Here is a 21051-nt window from a genome sequence, read left to right on the forward strand (position 1 = left end):
GAGGAGGGAAAGAGAGATTCTCTGATCCTGCTGTTACTGCGCTTCCCATTCAGCATATGGGGATATCTCCTACTACTGGTAGAATCCGCTTCAAATGCAGACTCATTCATCCCTAGTAATGAGTCACTTCTGATAAAGTGGGGAGCAGTGTGAAGAAGTCAGAGGGATAAAGGATAAAATGAAATACCATACACTGGATGAACTTCTCATGTGGTGTCAGAGAGAAAATGCAAACACAGATCACTGATGAAGGTGTTTCAAAGTTTCAAGCAGAAGAAGAATGATGCAGAGGAAACACTGGATGAACACCCCAAGGAAGAAGAGGTTTCTTTCAGCTGCTTGACAAGTGGCATTTGATTCAAGTCTTGAAATGGGAGTAGAGTTTAGGTCTTTAGAGAGAGGCGAGGACGAATTGATCATCACTGCTATTGAATACTGACTTTCTAGACCAGCAGCAATGAACCTTCTGTGTTGTGCTTGCAAGAAAGGAACCAGTGCATCTGGTTTGCCTGCCCACTTCACCTGCTGAATCCCTGACAGTCTCATGCTGCAGGAGCTTCTCCAGTCCCTGGAAACCTAGACTGGATGCTGACCACGCCAAATTTGGAGTGAATGGCAAGAAAAACCAAGCAAAAGTAAGTGTTATTGCTTAGAACGGGAGGCAGTATTGAGATGGCTCAGCAAGTTCAGAGCGTCTGAGCCTGACCCTGGAATCCAAGTAAAGGTAGAAAGGAGAACCTACTCCACAAAATTGTCTCCTGATCCCCACACGTGCGCAGTAGAGCATGGGTATCCCCACACTGTAATAGACACCATAGCAATATATACAACTTTTAAAACCACCTTTTATACGATGCTGGGTTAGTTTCTGGTAAACTATAGCTGAGTCTTATCTATACTGGGATCCAGTCAGTAAAATTTATTTATTTTGTTTCTAATGACAGGAATTAGGCTTCAGTTCCCAGAGCCTAGTGTTCCTTGTTATTTATAGTTTTCACTGAGTTAGTAGATATACTTCCACTGGTGGAGGAGGCCCGCTCTGCCCTTCCCATAGTAGTGATCAGTCAGTAGAACGGCAACTCGAAGCAATGTAATCTCTAAGAATTCCAAGCTCCTATATGTCATGAACCTATAAGGTACCCTTGGGGCTCGGGTAGAAGAAAATGTATCGATTGTAAAGAGAAATAAGAGACAGCGCTAAGCTTAGGTCTGATCTATTTGTGATATCATGTTTATGTTCCTTTTTCTGCACAGGATAAGTTTGACTTAGGTTTCCATTACTTGGTACCACACTCACACACGCGCACACACACACACATACACACACACATACACACACACATGCGCACACACACATACACACACATACACGCGCGCGCGCGCACACACACACACATACACACACATACACACACACACGCGCACACACACATACACACACACATACACACACAAGCTCACATACACAGAGTCACATGCATGCACATACATACACACAGGTACACACTCAGATACATATATAAACATACATATATGTATACATACACATCCATAGATATTACATATATACATACATAAATGTACACACACACATTTCTCATTCCAATAGTTTTATGGTCAACTTTTAAAGCTATCATCATTTATGCATTGACTATAATTTCCAATTTTCAGTTGCTAATGAGTTCTTAAAATGCAGCCATAAGTTAAGTATATTCATACACATGCTTACTACAACACAATCAGGGTAAGAATATGTAGAAACTAGAAACATTCTGATGATTTGTGTTAGTATCTAAGGCTGAGCCTTTATTTTATGGCACACTATGTTTTAGTTCTCTAATTTAAGGAATATAAAATTGTCATGCTCTGCTGTGGGTGACAACATCTAATTTTGTAAAGTTTAACTTTTTTGTGAAAATAAAACTGAATATGTAACATTTAAAAACCAAAAATTAAAATGTGATATGTTCCTAATAGCCATGGAAAATATGTGAAAATAATATAATTTTCAGAACTGCTATAAGTTAGATAACACTTGAAATTCTAGGACATATAAAACTGCATTACCTGACATGAGAAATAAAACTTCTCCCTCACTAATACTCGAAATAATGCAAATACTTATGGAAAATACAGTGAATGTAGCTTTTACATTTGTTTGAAATGCACTCCTACTCTACAGGCTGGACTGCCATGGAACCTACGGTGAATACTCCTGTTTCTTGGCTTCCTGTATACCGGGTTACACATATATACTACCAGCCCTGCCTCAGACACCTCGCTTAACAGGAGAGGAGGAAAGGGCAGTGGCTTTTCCCATGCCTGTGTTTTCTGAGTCATGGTGGTTTCCGCCTAGACACAAGGTCCTCCACATCAATAGGGAGCAGGGAGCAGTTAAAGCAATGAGGTGAGAGATGTTGCCTCAATGCCTATGCCACCAAAGGTTATGTGAAAATCAGTTCTGTCAATGTGGTACATCTACACAATGGAGTACTACTCAGCTTTTAAAAACAATGACTTCACGAAATTCTTAGGCAAATGGATGGAACTAGAAAATATCATCCTGAGTGAGGTAACCCAATCACAAAAGAACACACATGGTGTGCACTCACTGATAAGTGGATATAAGCACAAAAGCTTGTAATACCCAAGGTACAGTTCACAGACCACATGAAGCTCAAGAAGAAAGACAACCAAAGTGTGGGTGCTTCAAGTCCTTCTTAGAAGGGGGAACAAAAATATTCACAGGTGGAAATATGGAGACAAAGTGTGGAGCAGAGACTGAAGAAAAGACCATTCAGAGACTTTCCCACCCGGGGCATCCAGCCCATATACAGCCACCAAACCCAGGCAATATTGCTGATGCCGAGAAGTGCATGCTGACAGGAGCCTGATATAGCTGTCTCCTGAGAGGCTCTACCAGAGCCTGACAAATACAGAGGTGGATGCTCATAGCCAACCACTGGACTGAGAATGGGGTCCACTATGGAGGAGTTAGAGAAAGGACTGAAGAAGCTGAAGGGGTTTGCAACCCCATAAGCAGAAGAACAATATCAACCAACCAGACCTACCAGAACTCCCAGGGACTAAACCACCATCTCAAGAGTACACAAGAATGGACTTATGGCTTCAGCTGTATATGTAGCAGAGGATGGCCTTGTCAGGCATCAATGGGAGGAGAAGCCCTTGGTCCTGTCAAGGCTTGATGCCTTAATGTAAAGGAATGTCAGGATGGGGAGGTGGGAGGGAGTGGGTCGGTGGGTAGGTGAGGGAACACCCTCATAGAAGCAGGGGGAGGGGACACCAGGTTTCTGGAGGGAAAACCAGGAAAGGGGATAACATATAAGATGTAAATAAAAAACCCACCGAAAATCAGTTCTGTCATTGCTCTTTATGCAATAAAAGGTGCTGAGCTTGGGGTGGCTGTTTGTGTGGAGAGAAGCCTTAATGCTCTCCAGGGTGAATAACTTATTTCCAAGGTCTAGTTTGACTGTATTTTCTTATGAAAACAAACAATCAAACAGAAATAAAACCAACCCTGCTAACGTCCAAAGATAACAGCTCCCAATTACAGCTGTGCATCAAAATCCACCGAGGTGTTTTTAACTGGAAAGAAGAGCAAGCGTCACTGAAGACTAGTGGATTCAGTTGCAGGGGGTGGGGTCCTCCTCTGTCATTTTAGCTTTATGCTTCTACGCCATCATCTCTTGAGCTTAAGATTGAGATCCACACTCTGTACGTGTAAAATTTAGATGTCAGTACAAGTGGTCAGTAATGTTTACTAGACAATTTTCACTTTAATAAAGGTTGCAATTAATATCAAAAAGGTGTTTCAAAGCATGGGAGGCACTGAAAATACGGGAGTGAATATCAACTACTTGGTATTTTTAAATCAAATATTGTGAAAAGGATCTTTAACCGAACTTTGACATGAGTAAAATCCTATGGAAAAAAATCATTTATTTTTTTTTTAAGTCTTCAAAACATGAGCGAAGAAGTCTACCCCTTACTCCCAAAATGGTTTTGGAATGTAAATTAATGGAGAGCTTCAGTTATTGACTTGCATTTGACATATACTGTAACACCTTCGTAAGAAGAAGAAGACATTAATATTAGCCTATAAAGGTTCCTGGAAAGAAACATTCATGTATAATCCTGGACCAAATGTAACTTATTGAGGAAGAAGCAAAATCTTTACAAATAAAATGAAAAGAAATGTTGTGGAAAAATAAGAAAAATTTAACGATTAAAAACAGGTTGAATCATGTGAGGATGTTGTATTTCTGTAATACCAAAAACTGGGAGTTTGAGCCAGGGAGTCTCCAAGGTCATCGTGGGTTACACAGCAAGTGATTTTCTCAAAATTAAAATGAAGTAAAATGAATGTTCTGATGAGTAACACTTCCTGCATGAGAGAATGTAGAAGACAGAACCGGCGCCCAGAGCTGACTGAGGAAGTAATGACCCAAGAACGAAACCCCAGTGACTAACAAGAGAAAGCTCAGCTCTAGATGTCAAGCTGTGGCCAAACAGCCCACTCTCATGGTGGTTGGGTCACAGTTGCCTGTATCTTCGGCTCCAGGTAATCTGGTGTCCTCTTCTGGCCTCTGTGAGCATACACTCATGTGGCATACAATCATACAGACATACACACAAACATACACGTAAACAAAAATAGTAAAAAGCTGGGGGAGAGCTAGAGAAGGAAGCAGGTATTAGAGTAGAAGCATTTTTCTGAAACTAAAACTCTCCTACCTACTTGAATCATCGGGAAAGCCTAAGTCACAAAGGCCTTGGCCAGTGACTTAATGCTTAACACCTTTCAGTTAACAATGTTTGACTCAAACTAAGGTCTTAGCTTCCTAGGAAAATTATTTAAAGTAATCAACCATTGTAATTATAAATATACTCTGAAAACAGAATAACCTGACAACATTTATTTAACACGGACTGCGATCTCTCACTCTGGGAATGCCTTCTCTGTTTTAGGTTTACAGAGCAAGCACATACTGCCAGGGTAGAAGAGAGCACATCTATTCTGCATGGCACTTGGCAACAGTGTGGGAAGAAATAAACTTTCAGAAGAGGAAAGCATGTCTGCCCTGGCGGACAAACCCATGACTGGACGAGCATTTGCTGCACGGCTGCTTCCTGATGTCCTGTTGTGTATGTCCTAGAGTCCAAGAGCTCTCACCCCCAAAGATGCCTCAAGGCACTTCCTCTGCTACCTCCTTCCTTCCACGTTAGCCTGCAGGTTCTTTTGCTGATTTTTCAAATCGAAGTTGTGCTCACCGCTCAGCCCACTATAAATTGAATACCGTGTAACCAAGCTACCACAAGCACTTCAGTCCAAGCTCTGGAAAGAAAAGGTGTTTCTGTTTCAGCACCTTGGTTATGCAATTACCCTTTCCTTTCAACTCGGCTGTCTTCACAGACAGCACATTCCTCTACCTTTGTTTCCCCCTTTCATCTTCTATGACAGCAGTCACCACCAATGGCTCACCCAACTGTTCATATGACATTACAACAGAACTTCCCAGTGACAAGAACACACTTCAAATGTCAGCTTTAAAGGTGCTAGCGTTTCACCTGAAATAAAGGAGCTATACTTAAAACTTTGAGTTTCCATGAGTCCCCACATCACTGTGTGCTAAATTTTATTAGATCACTTTAGGTGTGTGCTATAGCTCTTTCTTTAAATGTGACTTTACATGATGTACCTCCTGTGTACTCTACAAATGGTAAGCAAAAAACATTAGCAAACACGCTACAAATATTAAACAGAAAAGAATATGTTGGTTTGTGTGTGTGTGTGTGTGTCTTTTAATATATATGTCTTTTAATATATCTTTTTTTATATATATATACTAAATTTAAAAGTTATATTTACGGGGTAGAGAGATGGCTTAGCAGTTAAGGGCACTGGCACTGCTCTTCTAGAAGTTCTGGATTGAATTCCCAGCACACAAAAGCAATTCTAGTCATAGGGGATCCAAGTCCTCTGCCAACATCTGTGGGCAATGCATAAACATGGAATATGTCATGGAATATATATATGTATATATATATGTGTGTGTGTGTGTGTGAGTGTGTGTGTGTACATATACATACATATAGGCAAAACATCAAAATATCAATACACACAAAAAGTAATAATAAAAAAAGTCTTTCAAAAATTTATGTTTTTGGAGCTGGTGAAAGGCTCAGAGGTTAAGCGCACTGGCTACTCTTCTATAGAACGTAGGTTAGATTCTCAACACATACACGGCTGATCACAAATGTCTGGCACGGATGTGGTACATAGACATACACTCAGGCAAAACACGTGTACCCATAAAATAAAATAAAAACAAAAATAATTTTAAATGTTACATTTCACTAGGCAAATGTAACAATGGGATCGTAGTCTAGAGATTACCTAGAAAGAAGAGATTTTTGTCAATCTACTCCTTTGTAATGGACAGTGAATATAACATTGCAAAGAAGCCATTACAGGGACCTAGTTTGTTTAAGAGACTAGAGGTGACGAAAATGAACATCTGTTAAGGTTTGCAAAGACCCCTGCATAGGTGTACCACCGACTGCAAATGTGCGGGCTTTTATCTGTCTTTCCATTCTTCCTTCTTTGAGGGAATAAACAGCCGAACTAATTTGGTTTTTCCAGACTTGCAGATTTGATAGTGGGATGAGTTGCAAGGGAAGTAACAGCAGATGGATAGCCGTGCTGTTCTAATTTCAGCCATCTTGGGGCTTAGAAAGCTGTCACATTTTTAAAAGACAATCAATTTCTCACTGTAAGGAACACAGAAAAGCAGTGAATATGTCTGGAATTTGTTTTGAAGTGTCGTTTATATTAAAGCATGGGCTTGCCAGCTTGTAGTAATTAGAACGGGATTTTGACAATAGCAGCCATTGGCCTCCCATCTAAAACCACAGGAGGATGAGGACCCTTAACACATCCAAGAGAAAATGGCACTGTCTCACTACATCACAATAATAGATTCCCAACCACCAGTCAGCAGGAAGCCACTTTAATTTTTGGCTTTACTACAAAGCTCTGGTATGCACCTGATCATCTGACCCCTTTCAATAAGTTAAATTCACACTCAGGATGCGTCTGACTTATAAAACACATTCCAAGAACTCAACATCCGGGATCTCACTCAGCACAACTTAGAAATGACTGCAGTAAATACGCGTGCATGAAGTGATCAGTCTTAAGTATTTTGATAAGAGAGAAAACATAATTTTTATATTATCTGTGGAAAATATGATCTAGCAGAACGATGTACCATGAAAAGCTGCTTAAACCGGAGATCACTCCAGTCCATGGTAGATTTGCCCATCCTACGCTCTAGCCACGGGAATCCACAACTTAGATTCTTATTATAGTTCCTTCCAAGGTGCAACTCTTTAAAGTCTTCCTAACGTATGGTTTCTCTCCCTTTGCCGGTTCCCTTGTTTTAAGAGTTTTTCCTCCTCTGGGAGCTGGTAAGGGCTACATGGTTCATTCTATAAAGACTCTCAGCACACATTTAAGCCATAAGGAAGTCCAGTGACTGTCAGTCCCATTACCTGCCTTAGGTTTTGCAGATCTTTTATCTGCAATTCATTCTCTTATAGCTTATTTTACCTTTTCCACAGTTTGGCATTCGATGTTGCAAGAAGTAAATTATTATTAAATCATCCGTGTGTTTTTAAGTATCAGTCTATTTGGACTTGTTATGGATTAAACTCATGAGAAGAGAAAGACTGAGCTGGCTAGTTCTGTGTTAACTTGACACAACTATAGTCAACCGAGGGATGGAACCTCCATTGAGAAAGTACTTCTGAAAAATTGGGCTATAGGTAAGCCCAATTTCTTAGAGATATGGGAGGGACCAGTCCATGGCTTATGGTCCTGGGTGTTACAAGAAATCAGGCTGAGAAAGCCATAGGGGGCAAGTCAGTAAGCAGTAGCCCTCCATGGATGCTTCATCAGCTCCTGCCTCTATGCTTCTATCTGATTTGAGTTCCTACCTTGGACTCCCTCACTGGACGGTGATTCAGCACATGTAATCCAAAGAAATCCTTCCCTCCTCAAATTGCTTACAGTCATGGTGTTTTATCATGCCAGTAGAAATCCTAAGATACTTATATAACAACAAAAACTTTAATCAAGTGCTACCTCAAAGGTAAAAAAGAATGTGAGAATTAATAGAGCCATTTAGCCAGAGTCAATAAAATAACCACCCAAACAGTAGTTGGAAGAAACCCCAGTAGCAGAGAGGAAGAACTTCTACCTAGGATTAAAGACAAGTTTATCTTTAGCCCAAACTTAACAGCTGTGTTAAGTGTTATCATGCATGTACATCCCATAGAAATCATGAGGGGAAGGCAAGGATATCTTGGTATAGATGGGTAGTAATATACATTGTTTAACTATTTTCAAAAACAACATTATTCTAGGGCCAAAGGACACTATAATGATAAAACACAGGAACTATCTACAGGAGACTGCAGCATAATGAAGAATCAAAAACAATGTCCTATAATGATAAAACACAGGAACTATCTACAGGAGACTGCAGCATAATGAAGAATCAAAAACAATGTCGGAGCATGAGACAGAAATGACAATGAGCTGTGTTACTGTTTTTAATACAAAGTTGATGGATTGATGATTAATCATTCTAGCATATCTTTCCTCTAAAATCCAGATTCACAGCTCCAGTGAGCAGTGAGCATATCTGCTTGAATACTAACAAGTATCCAAAACACAGCACAAGAGGAAAAGCTAGCTTCAAACCTTCCCCCCACCTCACACCTATTCCTATCCTATTCTTCATTTTAAAATATTTTTGTTTTTTGAAAATCTCATAGAATATAATTTATAATATTCAACCCCGAACTCTTCTCTGTACCTCCTCTAAAATCTGCCCTTACCTCTTCCAAAGTCCTGTTTTTTTCCTATTCAATAACCCATCAACTCCAGTTTATACTGCCCATTAACTATTAGGAGGGGGCCACTCACTGGCGTATGGCTGGCCTACCAGAAGTCACATCCTTAAAGAAAACTGACTCTACTTTACCTTGGAGTTCATGACTCCATGACCACCTCCTCACTCCAAGTTCAGTGCTGACTGGCTTGACCTTGTGCAAACAACATAGCTGCTATGCACACAAGAAAAAAATATCTCCATCAGGTAACTATCCTAGTTCTATCTTCTCAGCTGCTCAGAACAATGAAGAAAGTCTTCCTTTTCTGTCACAGCCTGTAGGTCACCTTGTTAGACATGTGTTCACAATGTACTCAGAGTATAAATGCTTTTCCAACTTCCACCACCAGTGCCCTCCTCTTAATCATTCGACTTTTCCGTCTGGCTCCCCTGCTTTTCCCCATTTCCCCCTTCAGTCTTTCTAATGTAGAAGCCATATTATGCTTACAAAATGCAAACCACACAAACATTCTTACCGAATGACTAGGAAAGTGCTTATACACAAATATATGTTTGTTGAAAAAATGAAAATGCAGTTATCTAGGACAGGAGAATGTCAGTGCCGTTAGTAATGGTATACAGTAAAAAATAAAACTGGGTCATCGAGAGAAAGGGATGATATCAGAGAAAACAAAAGAAACAGAACAATGGAAGGCTGTGGGTACCATAAGAAGTTTAGACTCTACTCAGTGGTCAGAGCCACCTATCAAGGAGGAGAGGAATAAATAGAGTCAGAGTTACGTGTCAAGGATCATTCTTATTATGTGCAAAGAATATTACTTTCGCTGGGTGTGCAGCTCTTATAGCTGTAATAGGGATGATGAGACAAGAAGAAAGGAAGTACAAGGCTGGTTAGGGCTACAGTATGAAGCTTAAATAAAACACTACCCCAGAAACAAAAAGAATGAAAGAATATATGTAATAAGTAACCAGACTATAAAATGAAAACCATGCAAAGAGTCATTGATACCCTAGGCAAGAGGTAACACTAGCCTTAATTAGCATAAAGGAGAATAATGAGGGACAGACTGAAGTAAATTTGAGATGTAGTAGGGTAGAACACAGGAGCATTATTGAAAAGCAAATATCAGTGTTGCCTCCATAGTTTCCCACTCAGATGTACTTCCTACCCAGACAGGACACATGGAGCGACAGTCTATGTCAGGGGGCACAAAAGAGTTCTTACTGACAGTGGGAGGTTAAAAAAATGCCATAGTATCCAGGCATTCAGGTAAAGCTCCTATACGGCAACTGGAATTATAGGAAGGAAGCTGATAAAAAAAATCTAAAAAAAAATGAAATAAAAACCTCTGACTAGAAGGTACAAATTTAAAAATCATTAATTTACATGACGTAGGAAAATGCTATTGTTTAATCTCATCTGAAGCAAAACTTGAAGATTAATCCCAAGTGAGAGCTTTAAGACACAGAAACTTTGAGGGGGCAAAAAGTTTGTAGGTGGACAACTACAAGAAAATAGTACTTTCTAGAAACAACAGGGAAGTTGCACATAAGAACTCGGATATTGGGGAAGCATGCACGAGACCTGCACAAAATCAAGGCAGACAAAATCCTATCAGAATATGAGGTGTGGAGGCATACAGTTCATCATTTAGCTAAGGCGCTACTATGTGACAGTTGTTGAAAAGTAGAAGGTCGGTTTTCTTTTATTAGAGTGTGACCTCCTGTAGGTCAGTGGTCTAAGGCAGGTGTCCCACTCAAGAATATTCGGGGACCACAAATTGGACGCAATATATTCTCAAATAATTAGCATATAGTCTTAAAAAGGGGGAAATGAGGGGCTGAAGAGATGGCCTAGTGATTAAGAACTCTTGTTCTTCTTACAAAGTCCTGGATTGGTTAGCAGAACCCATGTAGTAGCTTACAGACATCCATAACTACAATTCTACAGGACCTGATCTCTCTCTCTCTCTCTCTCTCTCTCTCTCTCTCTCTCTCTCTCTCTCTCACACACACACACACACACACAGAGAGAGAGAGAGAGAGAGAGAGAGAGAGAGAGAGAGAGAGAGAGCACATACATACATCATGTAGGAAAACCACCTACACACAAAATGATGAGTATTTTTTTTAAAAATAAACAAAACATTACTGTGACTATCACACTTTCAAGGTGGGATCTTCAGAACTCTATGAGGATCAGATGAGAGAAGGACCATGAGCTCACACTGACTGATGTTGACCAAAGGATGTCCTATAGGGACCTAGAAGCAAGCAGGCATCACCGGTTACATTTCTTTTGTGCCAGGGCAGAACAGTGAGTCAAAATAAACTTTCGTTGTAACTTTCCCAGTCTTGCAACTGTGCAGCAGAGAGCAGACCAGCATAGAAGGCAATTGTGAGACAATAAGACGAGAAAGAGACATATGATAAAATCAGAAGATATTATGCTACTTAAGAAGAAAAGTTTCTACTGAGACCAGAAACAAATGAAGTCCCAGCATCAGAAGGAAACCCAGAAATCAGCAATGGGCACTGATATCTGGAATATATAGGAGTGAAGTGAGAGAACGCTTAGATGAGAAAACGTACACAGCTCAGCACTCCACACACACGGCACTATGAAACAGCACCTGATAACACCCTTACCAGTTTCCCAAGCATCTCAGTATTAAAAAGATACCTGTGTATTCCACTGAAGGGAAGTAGCATTCAGATGGGTTTTCAGTGAGAAGAAGCACAAATTTTTCAAGTAGTTCTCCTAAAACTGTAACAGGGATGAGAAATGATTAGAATTTTAAAAGTCCAAAAGCACAAAAAGCACAATTTTAAGTCACAGACCTGCACATAAAAGTCACCTGAATGCCACAGCTCTGAGCAGTTCAACTCAAAACACAGACTTTTATCAGAACTCATAATGTTCCTGATTTCAATTAAATTTTAATAACTTAGCTGTGAACTCATTCAGTATATAACTAAAGAAGAAAATCTATCATCTTTAGATTACCTAACAATTACTTCAGAATTTGTTAATGATTTTTAATATTCATGAGGTGATCATTTCTCATTATTTGAGTCCAGAAGAAAATACTGAGATGTAAGACCAAGATTAATGCATATCTCGTGTCACTTTCAGATCTGTGGCATATTATACCTTTTATCCTTTGCAGCTGATGGTATCTGCTCGAGAAACCAGATCAAAGAAGAATGCACTCCCTGACTTAGAAGTGAAAATGATTCCTTTCCAGCTTGCTGTGATAATAACACAGTGTTTGCATATACTCTACAAATGGATGCTCCAGGAGATTAAGGTTAATACGCAACCCAGAGGAGCTTGTTTTCATTTCTCTAAAGAAATCTATCTGTAGAGCGGCTGATTGCTACACGATGAAGCCAGCGAGCTTGCTTCAAACTTTAAAACTGTGCCTTTCTCACACTTGGAACATTAACCATGACCTTTATTAGCTACATGGATTCTACTTTACATTCAAGTACATTCTGAGAATGTAATTCTTCAAAGAAAATTGAGTGTTCAAAACGTGAAAGGAAAAAAGGAATGGTGTCGTTTTCAGTAATTGACATGAGCGATCTACACATTACAACAGTTGGATGGCTAGAGCAGAAAATGAAATGTTTTTATTCGTTGAACTCCATGCATTATAGGATTTCAAAGCAAAGGAGGAATTTTAAAACATGAACATTCAGTAGTCATACCTTAAAGAAACACCTCTGCATACAGATTTAAGTCTGAAACTGTCTAGGTTAGTTCTCTGTTTATAAACTCAGGCATAAGTCTATCGTATTTATAAAACTGCTTCGAAAGTTTGTGTATTATGAATCCACATATAATATACTTTTGGATGGCAGCTTTTAACTTCTATGTAATAAGCTTCTCTAGAAAGGATGATAAGATGAAGTTTATATACAATTATTTTTCATTTAATGGCTAAGACTAATAATCTATAGTGCAAGATAACAGAGTTACAAGCATTGCTCAGAAACATCGCTCTCTACCGATACGCCCATTTCAACCTTCAGTTATATTGCAATCATGTGCTCTGTATTTGAGTATAATGTTGAGATAATGGGGAAATCAGAGCACACTGCTAAGCAGTGACTGGGGTGTGCATTCTCTCAAAATGCCAGGAGTTTTGTGGCTGTCTTTGTACGTGGCTCATTTGTCAGTCCGCCTGTTGCTTTGAACCTCATACGGCAAGCACAATGTCTGATACCTGTACGGTATGGAAGTTATTAGATTTGTCACCTACACATGGAAAGCTTGGCCTGAGATGGGATGATTCAAAGGAGAGCCAGAGAAAATAACAAGCTAGCACATCTCTCTACAGTGGAAGAAAAGAAAGGAGGAGTAGATATATTCTAGTCCTCCAAGTACCGGGAACAATTTATAATCACATGCCAGGATTTTGTTTTGTTTGTTTTATGTTTTATTTTGTTTTCTAATCAACATACTCAAAATGCCAGCAGAATCTCCTAAAACTGAAGACGTATTGAAGGTTGCCAACATTCTAGCTTATTGGCCGAAGATACTAAACTTTAGGATGTGGGAAGCAATTCTTAGTGTTAAACACAATCCACTCTAAAACACTGCCCTGAAAGCACACTATGGAGTATTGGTTCATCTAAGATGTGTATTAACCTTAAATGACAGGTCTGAGATTTCCATAAAGGATTTTAAATTATGGTCTTTCTCCCTTTAATTATGACTGCTCACTAAGCTAGGAACATAGTTAAAAGACTCTACAATTGTGTTCAGAGGCCTAAAAGAACACAAGGGTTTTCTGTGGAGGAAAGACTGAAGGAAGAAGCTGAAGAGAGAAAGGTTGACTTCACTTCTCCCTTGACCTCGCCCCACCCTAACCCCATCCTACAAGAATGGTAGTATTTCCCGAGCCCTACATATTATATGATAATTATACTCAACATGGCTGATGCCCCAAGTCTGAGGCTGCTCTGGACACCTGATCACAGCTGGGGAAACAACACTGTGTTTTCTTCAGGGGGTAAGAGGAAGGGAGAGAGCAAGAGAAAGTCAGCGTTAGGAATGCAGAAGAGAAATGGAGAACAGTAAGTAGAGGTGGAATGGGAGATAGGTTTGATCAAAACAGAGATCGGGGAAATACTAGATAGAATATATTTCAAAAGAGGCAACACATTTGGGAAGTGAGCAAGCCAGGAGAGTTCTCCTTTTGAATGAGACCCTTTCAACGAGGTTTGGCGAGTCACATTGTCTCTTTCCAGCATGTGAGGAGGGAGCAAGTGCTCTGTGTCTGAAGAAGATAACAAGCCTGTACTAGACACGGATCTGCCTGAACCCTGGCCTCTGTGTTCCTAGCTAAAAACTGAGAAATAAATGCATATTATTAAAGTCATAGAAAATTAAGACACCATCACCGCAGCAACTGTTTCAGAAAGAAGGACAAAACAGTGTTTGCAAACACTCAAACTGTCTGCGGGATTCACTACCCAAACACACTTAGAAATGAGTACATGACAGCTCTCATCACAGCATACGAGAGCAACACTGACAGTTCAATTTTCTCCCTATTCATCCTGCAGGAGGTGAACAGATACTTTGTTCCTCCGACCCTTGCATATTCAAGAAGGTATTTTTTTCCTATGTCTCTAGTCCCTAAAATCAGCATTCCAATTTTGTAAGAACGTAGTCCACACTTTATCTAGTTTTAATAAAATTATTTTATGTATAGCCACCCCGCTTTTCATCATGTTTTCTTGTCTCATTCTTTCATTTAAAAATCTTTGCTGTTTTGATCAAATACAGATAGATTCACAAGTTGTAGGGAAGCAAAAATGACAAGAACTTTTAGTTATGATGTAGGGCACGCTTACTTCAGATGAGACCCTTCTGACCTCTCTTCATTTGTGGGGACAACTTCATTATGTTGACAAATGTCCCACTTTGATTTGACTTCCATGTGTCCTGAGAGGCCCACTGTTCCCTGTGAGCTTATCCCTGGTAGAAAAGGCACTGATTCTCTTGACTGTCAAGACTCCTTGTCTTGCTTTTGAAAGCTTAATAACGCTGTTTTCTAGGGGGTAGGGGGTGGGGTGGCCCTTGCCTGTCTCCACTTTAAGGTCTACTCAGATCCTGTAAGCTCGGGTCTCTTGACAAGTTAACAAGGTCCCAGCCATCATGTCCTCAGACACCTTTGCTGACCCAGACGATCTTTCAGAACATAAGTGCTGAGTCCGACTCAGAACAATTTCCCATACTGTTTCCAAGTCAAGAAGCTAACTTGTGGAAAGTCTTCTGCCTTGGGGAGGCTGCCCTTTCCCAGGTCCTGCAGCTAGGAAAAGCAGGGTTTTATTGCTCCGTGCCATCTTCCAGCATCTGTTGTCATTCTCAATCAATCAGGCTGGAATATATAGGTCAAACGAAAAAAACAGGAAATTTTCTTCCATGGTTCCGAAGCAGCCAGCTTGCCTTCTGCTTTCTGGAGTCATTTTGTTTGCTGAATGTGAGATGTCAACTGAGTATCCCAACACAGATAAGGACAAAAACATCTGACCTGTCTTCCAAAAGTGGAGGTCACTTCGGAACCTTTTTTTACAGTTATATATAAACAGTAATATTTCGGTCCTTAAATGCTATTTCTGTCAGATAAATGAGCCTACCATAGGTTTTTCTTCTTTTATTGTTATCTTCCTCAAAAGTGTTTTTAGGGAGATGCTAAGAATTAAGCACAGGGACATTCTATGTGCTAAGTAAGTGCAATACCGCTGAGATACTCTAGCAGTCCTGACATCTCATCAGAGAAGGTCTTTGCAGACCAAGCCTGATGAGGAGAGTCCAATCTTCAAGACCCACATCATATTAGGGGAGAACGGACTCCCACACTTGTGGCTTTCACATGTATGAAATGTCATGCACACATCCTACCCACTCCCATGAGCACACATGAGTTCACACAGCATGCACACATACACTCATAAGCACACACATAGGAATGAAGAATAAAATTTAAATATAGAAAATATCATTGAATAATAACATTATAAATAAATTCCAGGCCTTCATTTTGCTTAATTAAAATCATTAGAAACTCAGTATGCCTGGAATCCTAGAATTTTAAAGGCTTCAGCATAAGAATTTTGAGTTTGAGGTTAGTCTAGGTTTCATAGCAATACCCTGTCAAAAATAACCACGTATTAGATAATAATGGTCCAGTTGCTGATAAAGTACTTTTTAGTCATGAACTAAGTCATCAGTCAGTATCAACAAAAATATATATACAAGGCAGTTAGGAAACTGTACAACTATTAGATCACTCATAGAAGAGTAACAGGAGATACTGATGAGAAAATATTAAGTAATGGTGCTTTCATGGAGGGCTGCCTCTAGAGTATCAGTTGCCAGAGGTTAGAAATTAGATCTGGGCTTGATTCTGAAATTGATTGCTAACATTGGACAGATACTAAGAAATTAGGGTAGGAAAGCCAAAAGAACAGAAGTCAGTTAATTTCCTGACAAAAAAGGAAAAGAGAACAAAGGGAATGCTGTAGTGATTTGCATCACAATGAATAAAAGGTGTAGAATCCAACACCACATTTGAAATTCAACCAGTGAAGCAAGTGTCCCTCAGTGTTTTCTTCTGGCATTGAAGTGTTAGTACAAAGGGAACAAATTACACATACTAGTTAACATTCCTGTGGGGTCAGGAGAGATTGAGGTCATGGAAACCATCACCTCACCCAGGACTGTCAGTGCGGAAATGCACAGCTCTCCCCCTTCACAGGCGCTCTTGATTCTCATAAATTTCCTGTCTGGAAGGAAACCCACAAATACAAGGAGCCCATATGCAAAAAAAGGTGGGCAATTCTCCTCTGATCACTGTGAAGATAGTCGGATTTAATTAAATGTGTGAATACTACTTATTAATGGCTTGTTCGCCATCCCTATCCCACTGCTAAAACAGCACCTGCCCACTGTAGGACAACACTATCAATAAGCAGGTCCTCAAACTGTTATTACGCTTCCTTCTTTCCGTTTTCAGTTGCACACTTGTAGTCATAGAAATTTAAAATCAATCTCTCATAATTTTGAAATTTTTAACTGGTAGACTATTTTATATCATGTATCACTACATAAGTGTGTTAAAGAAAAGCAGAGTAGGTTAATTTACAAAGGATGTTTTATAAAGGATTAAATCTCATAACTGTAGTTAACTCATTTTTATAACCCAAGCTGTCCAAGACTGCAGAGGTAGACTTGCATGTGTGCGTGTGTACATGTACATATATACACATACATGCACAGGCAGTCTGTCAAATGTTTTTGCAATGGGTTTGCCTTTGAAATTGATCCCCTCACATTACAGATAGCGTACATGAAGACTGGAAGTCATGAGTGACTATGCACTGTTGACACAGGCACAGCCATGTCAAGGACAGCAAGGCCTCCATGTATGGGAAACTGGCAATGCTGATATCCACATGGGTGTAAGAATTTCTGTAGGGGTCCCAGTGTGAGTGTCCATGAACACAAGACCACCATGTGAAAATACTAGCAACTGCAGCTTTCCCCTGGGGTGTTCACAGCCTGATGCTGTGTCTCTGTAGCTAATCTTGTCTCCTACCAAGATTAGCTAACCCCGCCCCCTGTGCTGCACTGATAAACACACTGAGGTTCCTGGCTGTGGAGACAGCAGAACCCAACCTGTTCTGTCTGTGTGTACCTTTGCTTTGATTCCCTGGCCACCAACAGTCAGGGGTTCAGGACCCTCGCTGGGCAGGCCATTATAAGGGTGGAAATGAGCATTTATTATTTATTATTTAAATAGTTTATTATTAAGCCAGTGTTTTACTTGTCTGTGTCTATCTGATATTGTCTCTAATGGACAAAAGGTTAGGCATAAAAGGGTGACATAGAGAAGTGACTTTAGATTACCTAGATTTCGCCATTAGATTACCTCTTGCCTCTTCTACTACAGAGAACTAGGCTGTTAGCTAAAGTTGTGAATTTCAGCTTCATTGTTGATAAAATACAGGTTACATACTAAAGCTGCTGTGGAGTACACTGCGTAAGCAACTAAGCATTAGGCAGAGAATCCTGGAGCTATAACCGGAAGTAGCTCACAGTACCCTAATGGACGAAGCATCAAAAAGCAATGAATAACTGAGGAAGGACATGTGGACAGTATCCCCAACACCAACAGAAACCCTCTGTTGGGTTTAACTATACCATTCCAGAAGATAATGGACAGACATGTGACACTTCTCTTCTATCTCTCTACGAGACAGAAACACTTTGAACTGTGTTCTGTTGTTATTTTGTTTTCTAGGACAGGGTTTCTTGTTTATCCCTGGCTTTGCTGGAACTCTCTCTGTAGACCAGGCTGGCCTTGAACTCAGAGAGTTCCACCTGCCTCTGACCCCGGAGTAATGGGATTAGAGGTGTGTGCCACCAACTCAAAGGCCAGAGCTGCATTTTTTGATGCATTTAAACATTTAAATTATTCCAGGCCACCCCTGTCCTAAATTGCTATGTAATTTCGTCCCTGTGCAAAACCCACTGAGAAAACCTATTTTAAATATTCTCTCTTATACAATCAAGAGTATATATATAATAGATACTTTATAAATCTTAAGGGATACAAGACATGTTTAACTGCTCATTTATACTCATGCTGTGAAGAATAATTGAATAATTTGTGATTTTGTTGCCACATAAATATTTCATTATTCTCTAAAATACCATTTCTAGCAAACTATACATTTAGTTTTCAATTCCTGTTTTTTAATTTTATAAAAAATATGAAAGCCATTAGGTGTGGCCGATGAAGCTAAGTGACCTCGGAATGGCAATGTTTAGGACATGTGTCTTACAACGGCAGCCGATGGAAGTTGCAGCTTCAGAAAGCTGGAGCACGCGTAAAGGACTGAAGTTAAACTTGCCTCCTAAGTCTGAAACTAGAGACGCTGCCTTATGACAAAGCCTCCTTAGGAATCATTCAGTGGGTTTTGCTGGGTGCCTGGGGCTGCTTTAAGATACCAATGTCACTAGTGAACTGGAGAAGTCTTCTGCAGACACAACAGTGTGGTGTAGGAAGGCGAAGACTTCTGGAACCAGGTAAGCTGTAGCCCGAGGAAAGGCAGGGGACCTCAGGGCAGCTCACCACCTCAGACAGTCTGCTATAAGCCTTCAGAGATCTCTGCTGTCTGATTCTCTCAGAATTACAATTCCCTTGAGGGACAATGGACTTTTCTTTTTTTTTTATTTCTTGTTAATTTTAATGAAATCATTTAAAATATATGACAGGTCTATGAAAATGGCTTTTTAAATTACAATTGTTACAAAGACACAAATAGTATATGTGCTCATAAAATATATGAATAAAACCTTCTCAGTTCATTTACAACCTCTCTCTATATATTATGGAAAAAATAACCATAACCAGTTAAGGCCTCATTCGCTCAGTAAGCTAATTCTCCAGATCTAAGCAATCATTAATTTCTTGTAGTTATTTTTCTTGGCATGGGACCTAGCAAGACTGCTCCTTCACACATTGCCTATCTTTTACTGTTGTTATTCTTTGGATCTTTTTTACACAGAAATCACATTAAAGAACAATGAGTACAACTTTGCTATTATTTCTAGGAACTATAATCTCACAGTAGACTTCCCAGACCTATGGCTCAGAACAGTATTACTGTGTCTTCTTGATGATGCTCCATGATCTTTAGATGCAGAAGCTATGTTGAAGATATAGTCATAGAGATCTGACAATCCATGACTAACTGTTTGCTCTCTGTATTTGACTATTTTTTTAAATTTTTTTATTAACTTGGGTATTTCTTATTTACATTTCGAGTGTTATTCCCTTTCCCGGTTTCCGGGCCAACATCCCCCTAACCCCTCCCCCCCCTTCTTTATGGGTGTTCCCCTCCCCACCCTCCCCCCATTGCCACCCTCCCTCCAACAATCACGTTCACTGGGGGTTCAGTCTTAGCAGGACCCTGGGCTTCCCCTTCCACTGGTGCTCTTACTAGGATATTCATTGCTACCTATGAGGTCAGAGTCCAGGGTCAGTCCATGTATAGTCTTTAGGTAGTGGCTTAGTCCCTGCAAGCTCTGGTTGCTTGGCAGACAATGGACTTTTCTAAATAGCATTATGTTTTCTGCACACACAGGTAGAACTCTCAAGGAGCCACAGCTTCTGTAGTAATGACTTTACGCAGGAAGGTCCCCAGGATGAAACACTGCACTCACCACTTCCACGGACTACATCCGGCTTGGACTTCATTGTTTTACAAAACTGTTTTCGGCAGTTCTCTATCCACTCCATTTGCTTATCTGACATCTTGAAGCATGATAACAGGTTTCCAATATCATTGTCTAGTAAGCAAAATAACAGGTTGGAATATTACAAGCTAATCAAATACCTGTACTAAAGTTAAAGGAGTTAACAGTAATCCCTAATAGCAAACTAGAGCAATGATAATTTGGTATAAAAAAATTACAGCCTTCCACTCTATATTGGAACCGTTAAGTAAATTAAGGGTTAATTGAACACCGATACTACTATACCACAACTGCCAATCATCAGATTGGCCACTAAATGAGTAACAGGAAAAGAACACGCATACCACAGAGCTAGACAGGGGATGTTTCACACGCAGAATAGGACAGAGCGAGCTGGCAACAGAGGTCCTATCGGATTACCACAACGAAAAGCAGTTTACAAATTAATATTTTCAGACTTTAGCCGGTAATGCATGACTGACCATGGAAGCAGAAACTACAGGTAAGGAAAACCTACTGTGTTCCTGTAAATACGCACACACCAAGAATATCCAGAGACGGCTTGGTAAGGAGGAGGTGATATAATTACAGTGCTAATTAGTCTGAAAAGGCTGAGACATATCATCCATCACCCCACAGTTACCACAGCCAAAACTGTATCTGTATGCATAACGAATAGTGGATAAGGATATTTAAGTTACAAAGCAAGCTTTGAACACCCACCCCCGCCCCCGTGCTGTGCGCACACTTCATACTCAGGATGTTCCCGCCTCAGATTCCAAAGTACAGGAATTATAGGTGTATGCTACCCTGTTCAGCCCCTCACAGAAA

General features: G+C 40.0%; 1 protein-coding gene across 1 annotated transcript in view; it reads right to left on the reverse strand.

Moving 5' to 3' along the window:
* The window catches only part of Tbc1d32 (TBC1 domain family, member 32), a 227906-nt gene that overhangs the window by 44008 nt on the left and 162847 nt on the right, over positions 1 to 21051 (reverse strand). Inside the window, exons 26-27 of the mRNA XM_087598465.1 lie at positions 20188 to 20313; positions 11623 to 11706 (exon numbers count right to left, since the gene is read on the reverse strand). Of these exons, the coding sequence (XP_087454591.1) occupies positions 11623 to 11706; positions 20188 to 20313 (210 nt within the window). The remainder of the gene's footprint in view (positions 1 to 11622; positions 11707 to 20187; positions 20314 to 21051) is intronic.

Source organism: Rattus norvegicus, chromosome 20 (assembly GCF_021556685.1).
Source record: "Rattus norvegicus strain SHRSP/BbbUtx chromosome 20, alternate assembly SHRSP_T2T, whole genome shotgun sequence".
NCBI classification, from domain to species: Eukaryota; Metazoa; Chordata; class Mammalia; order Rodentia; family Muridae; genus Rattus; species Rattus norvegicus.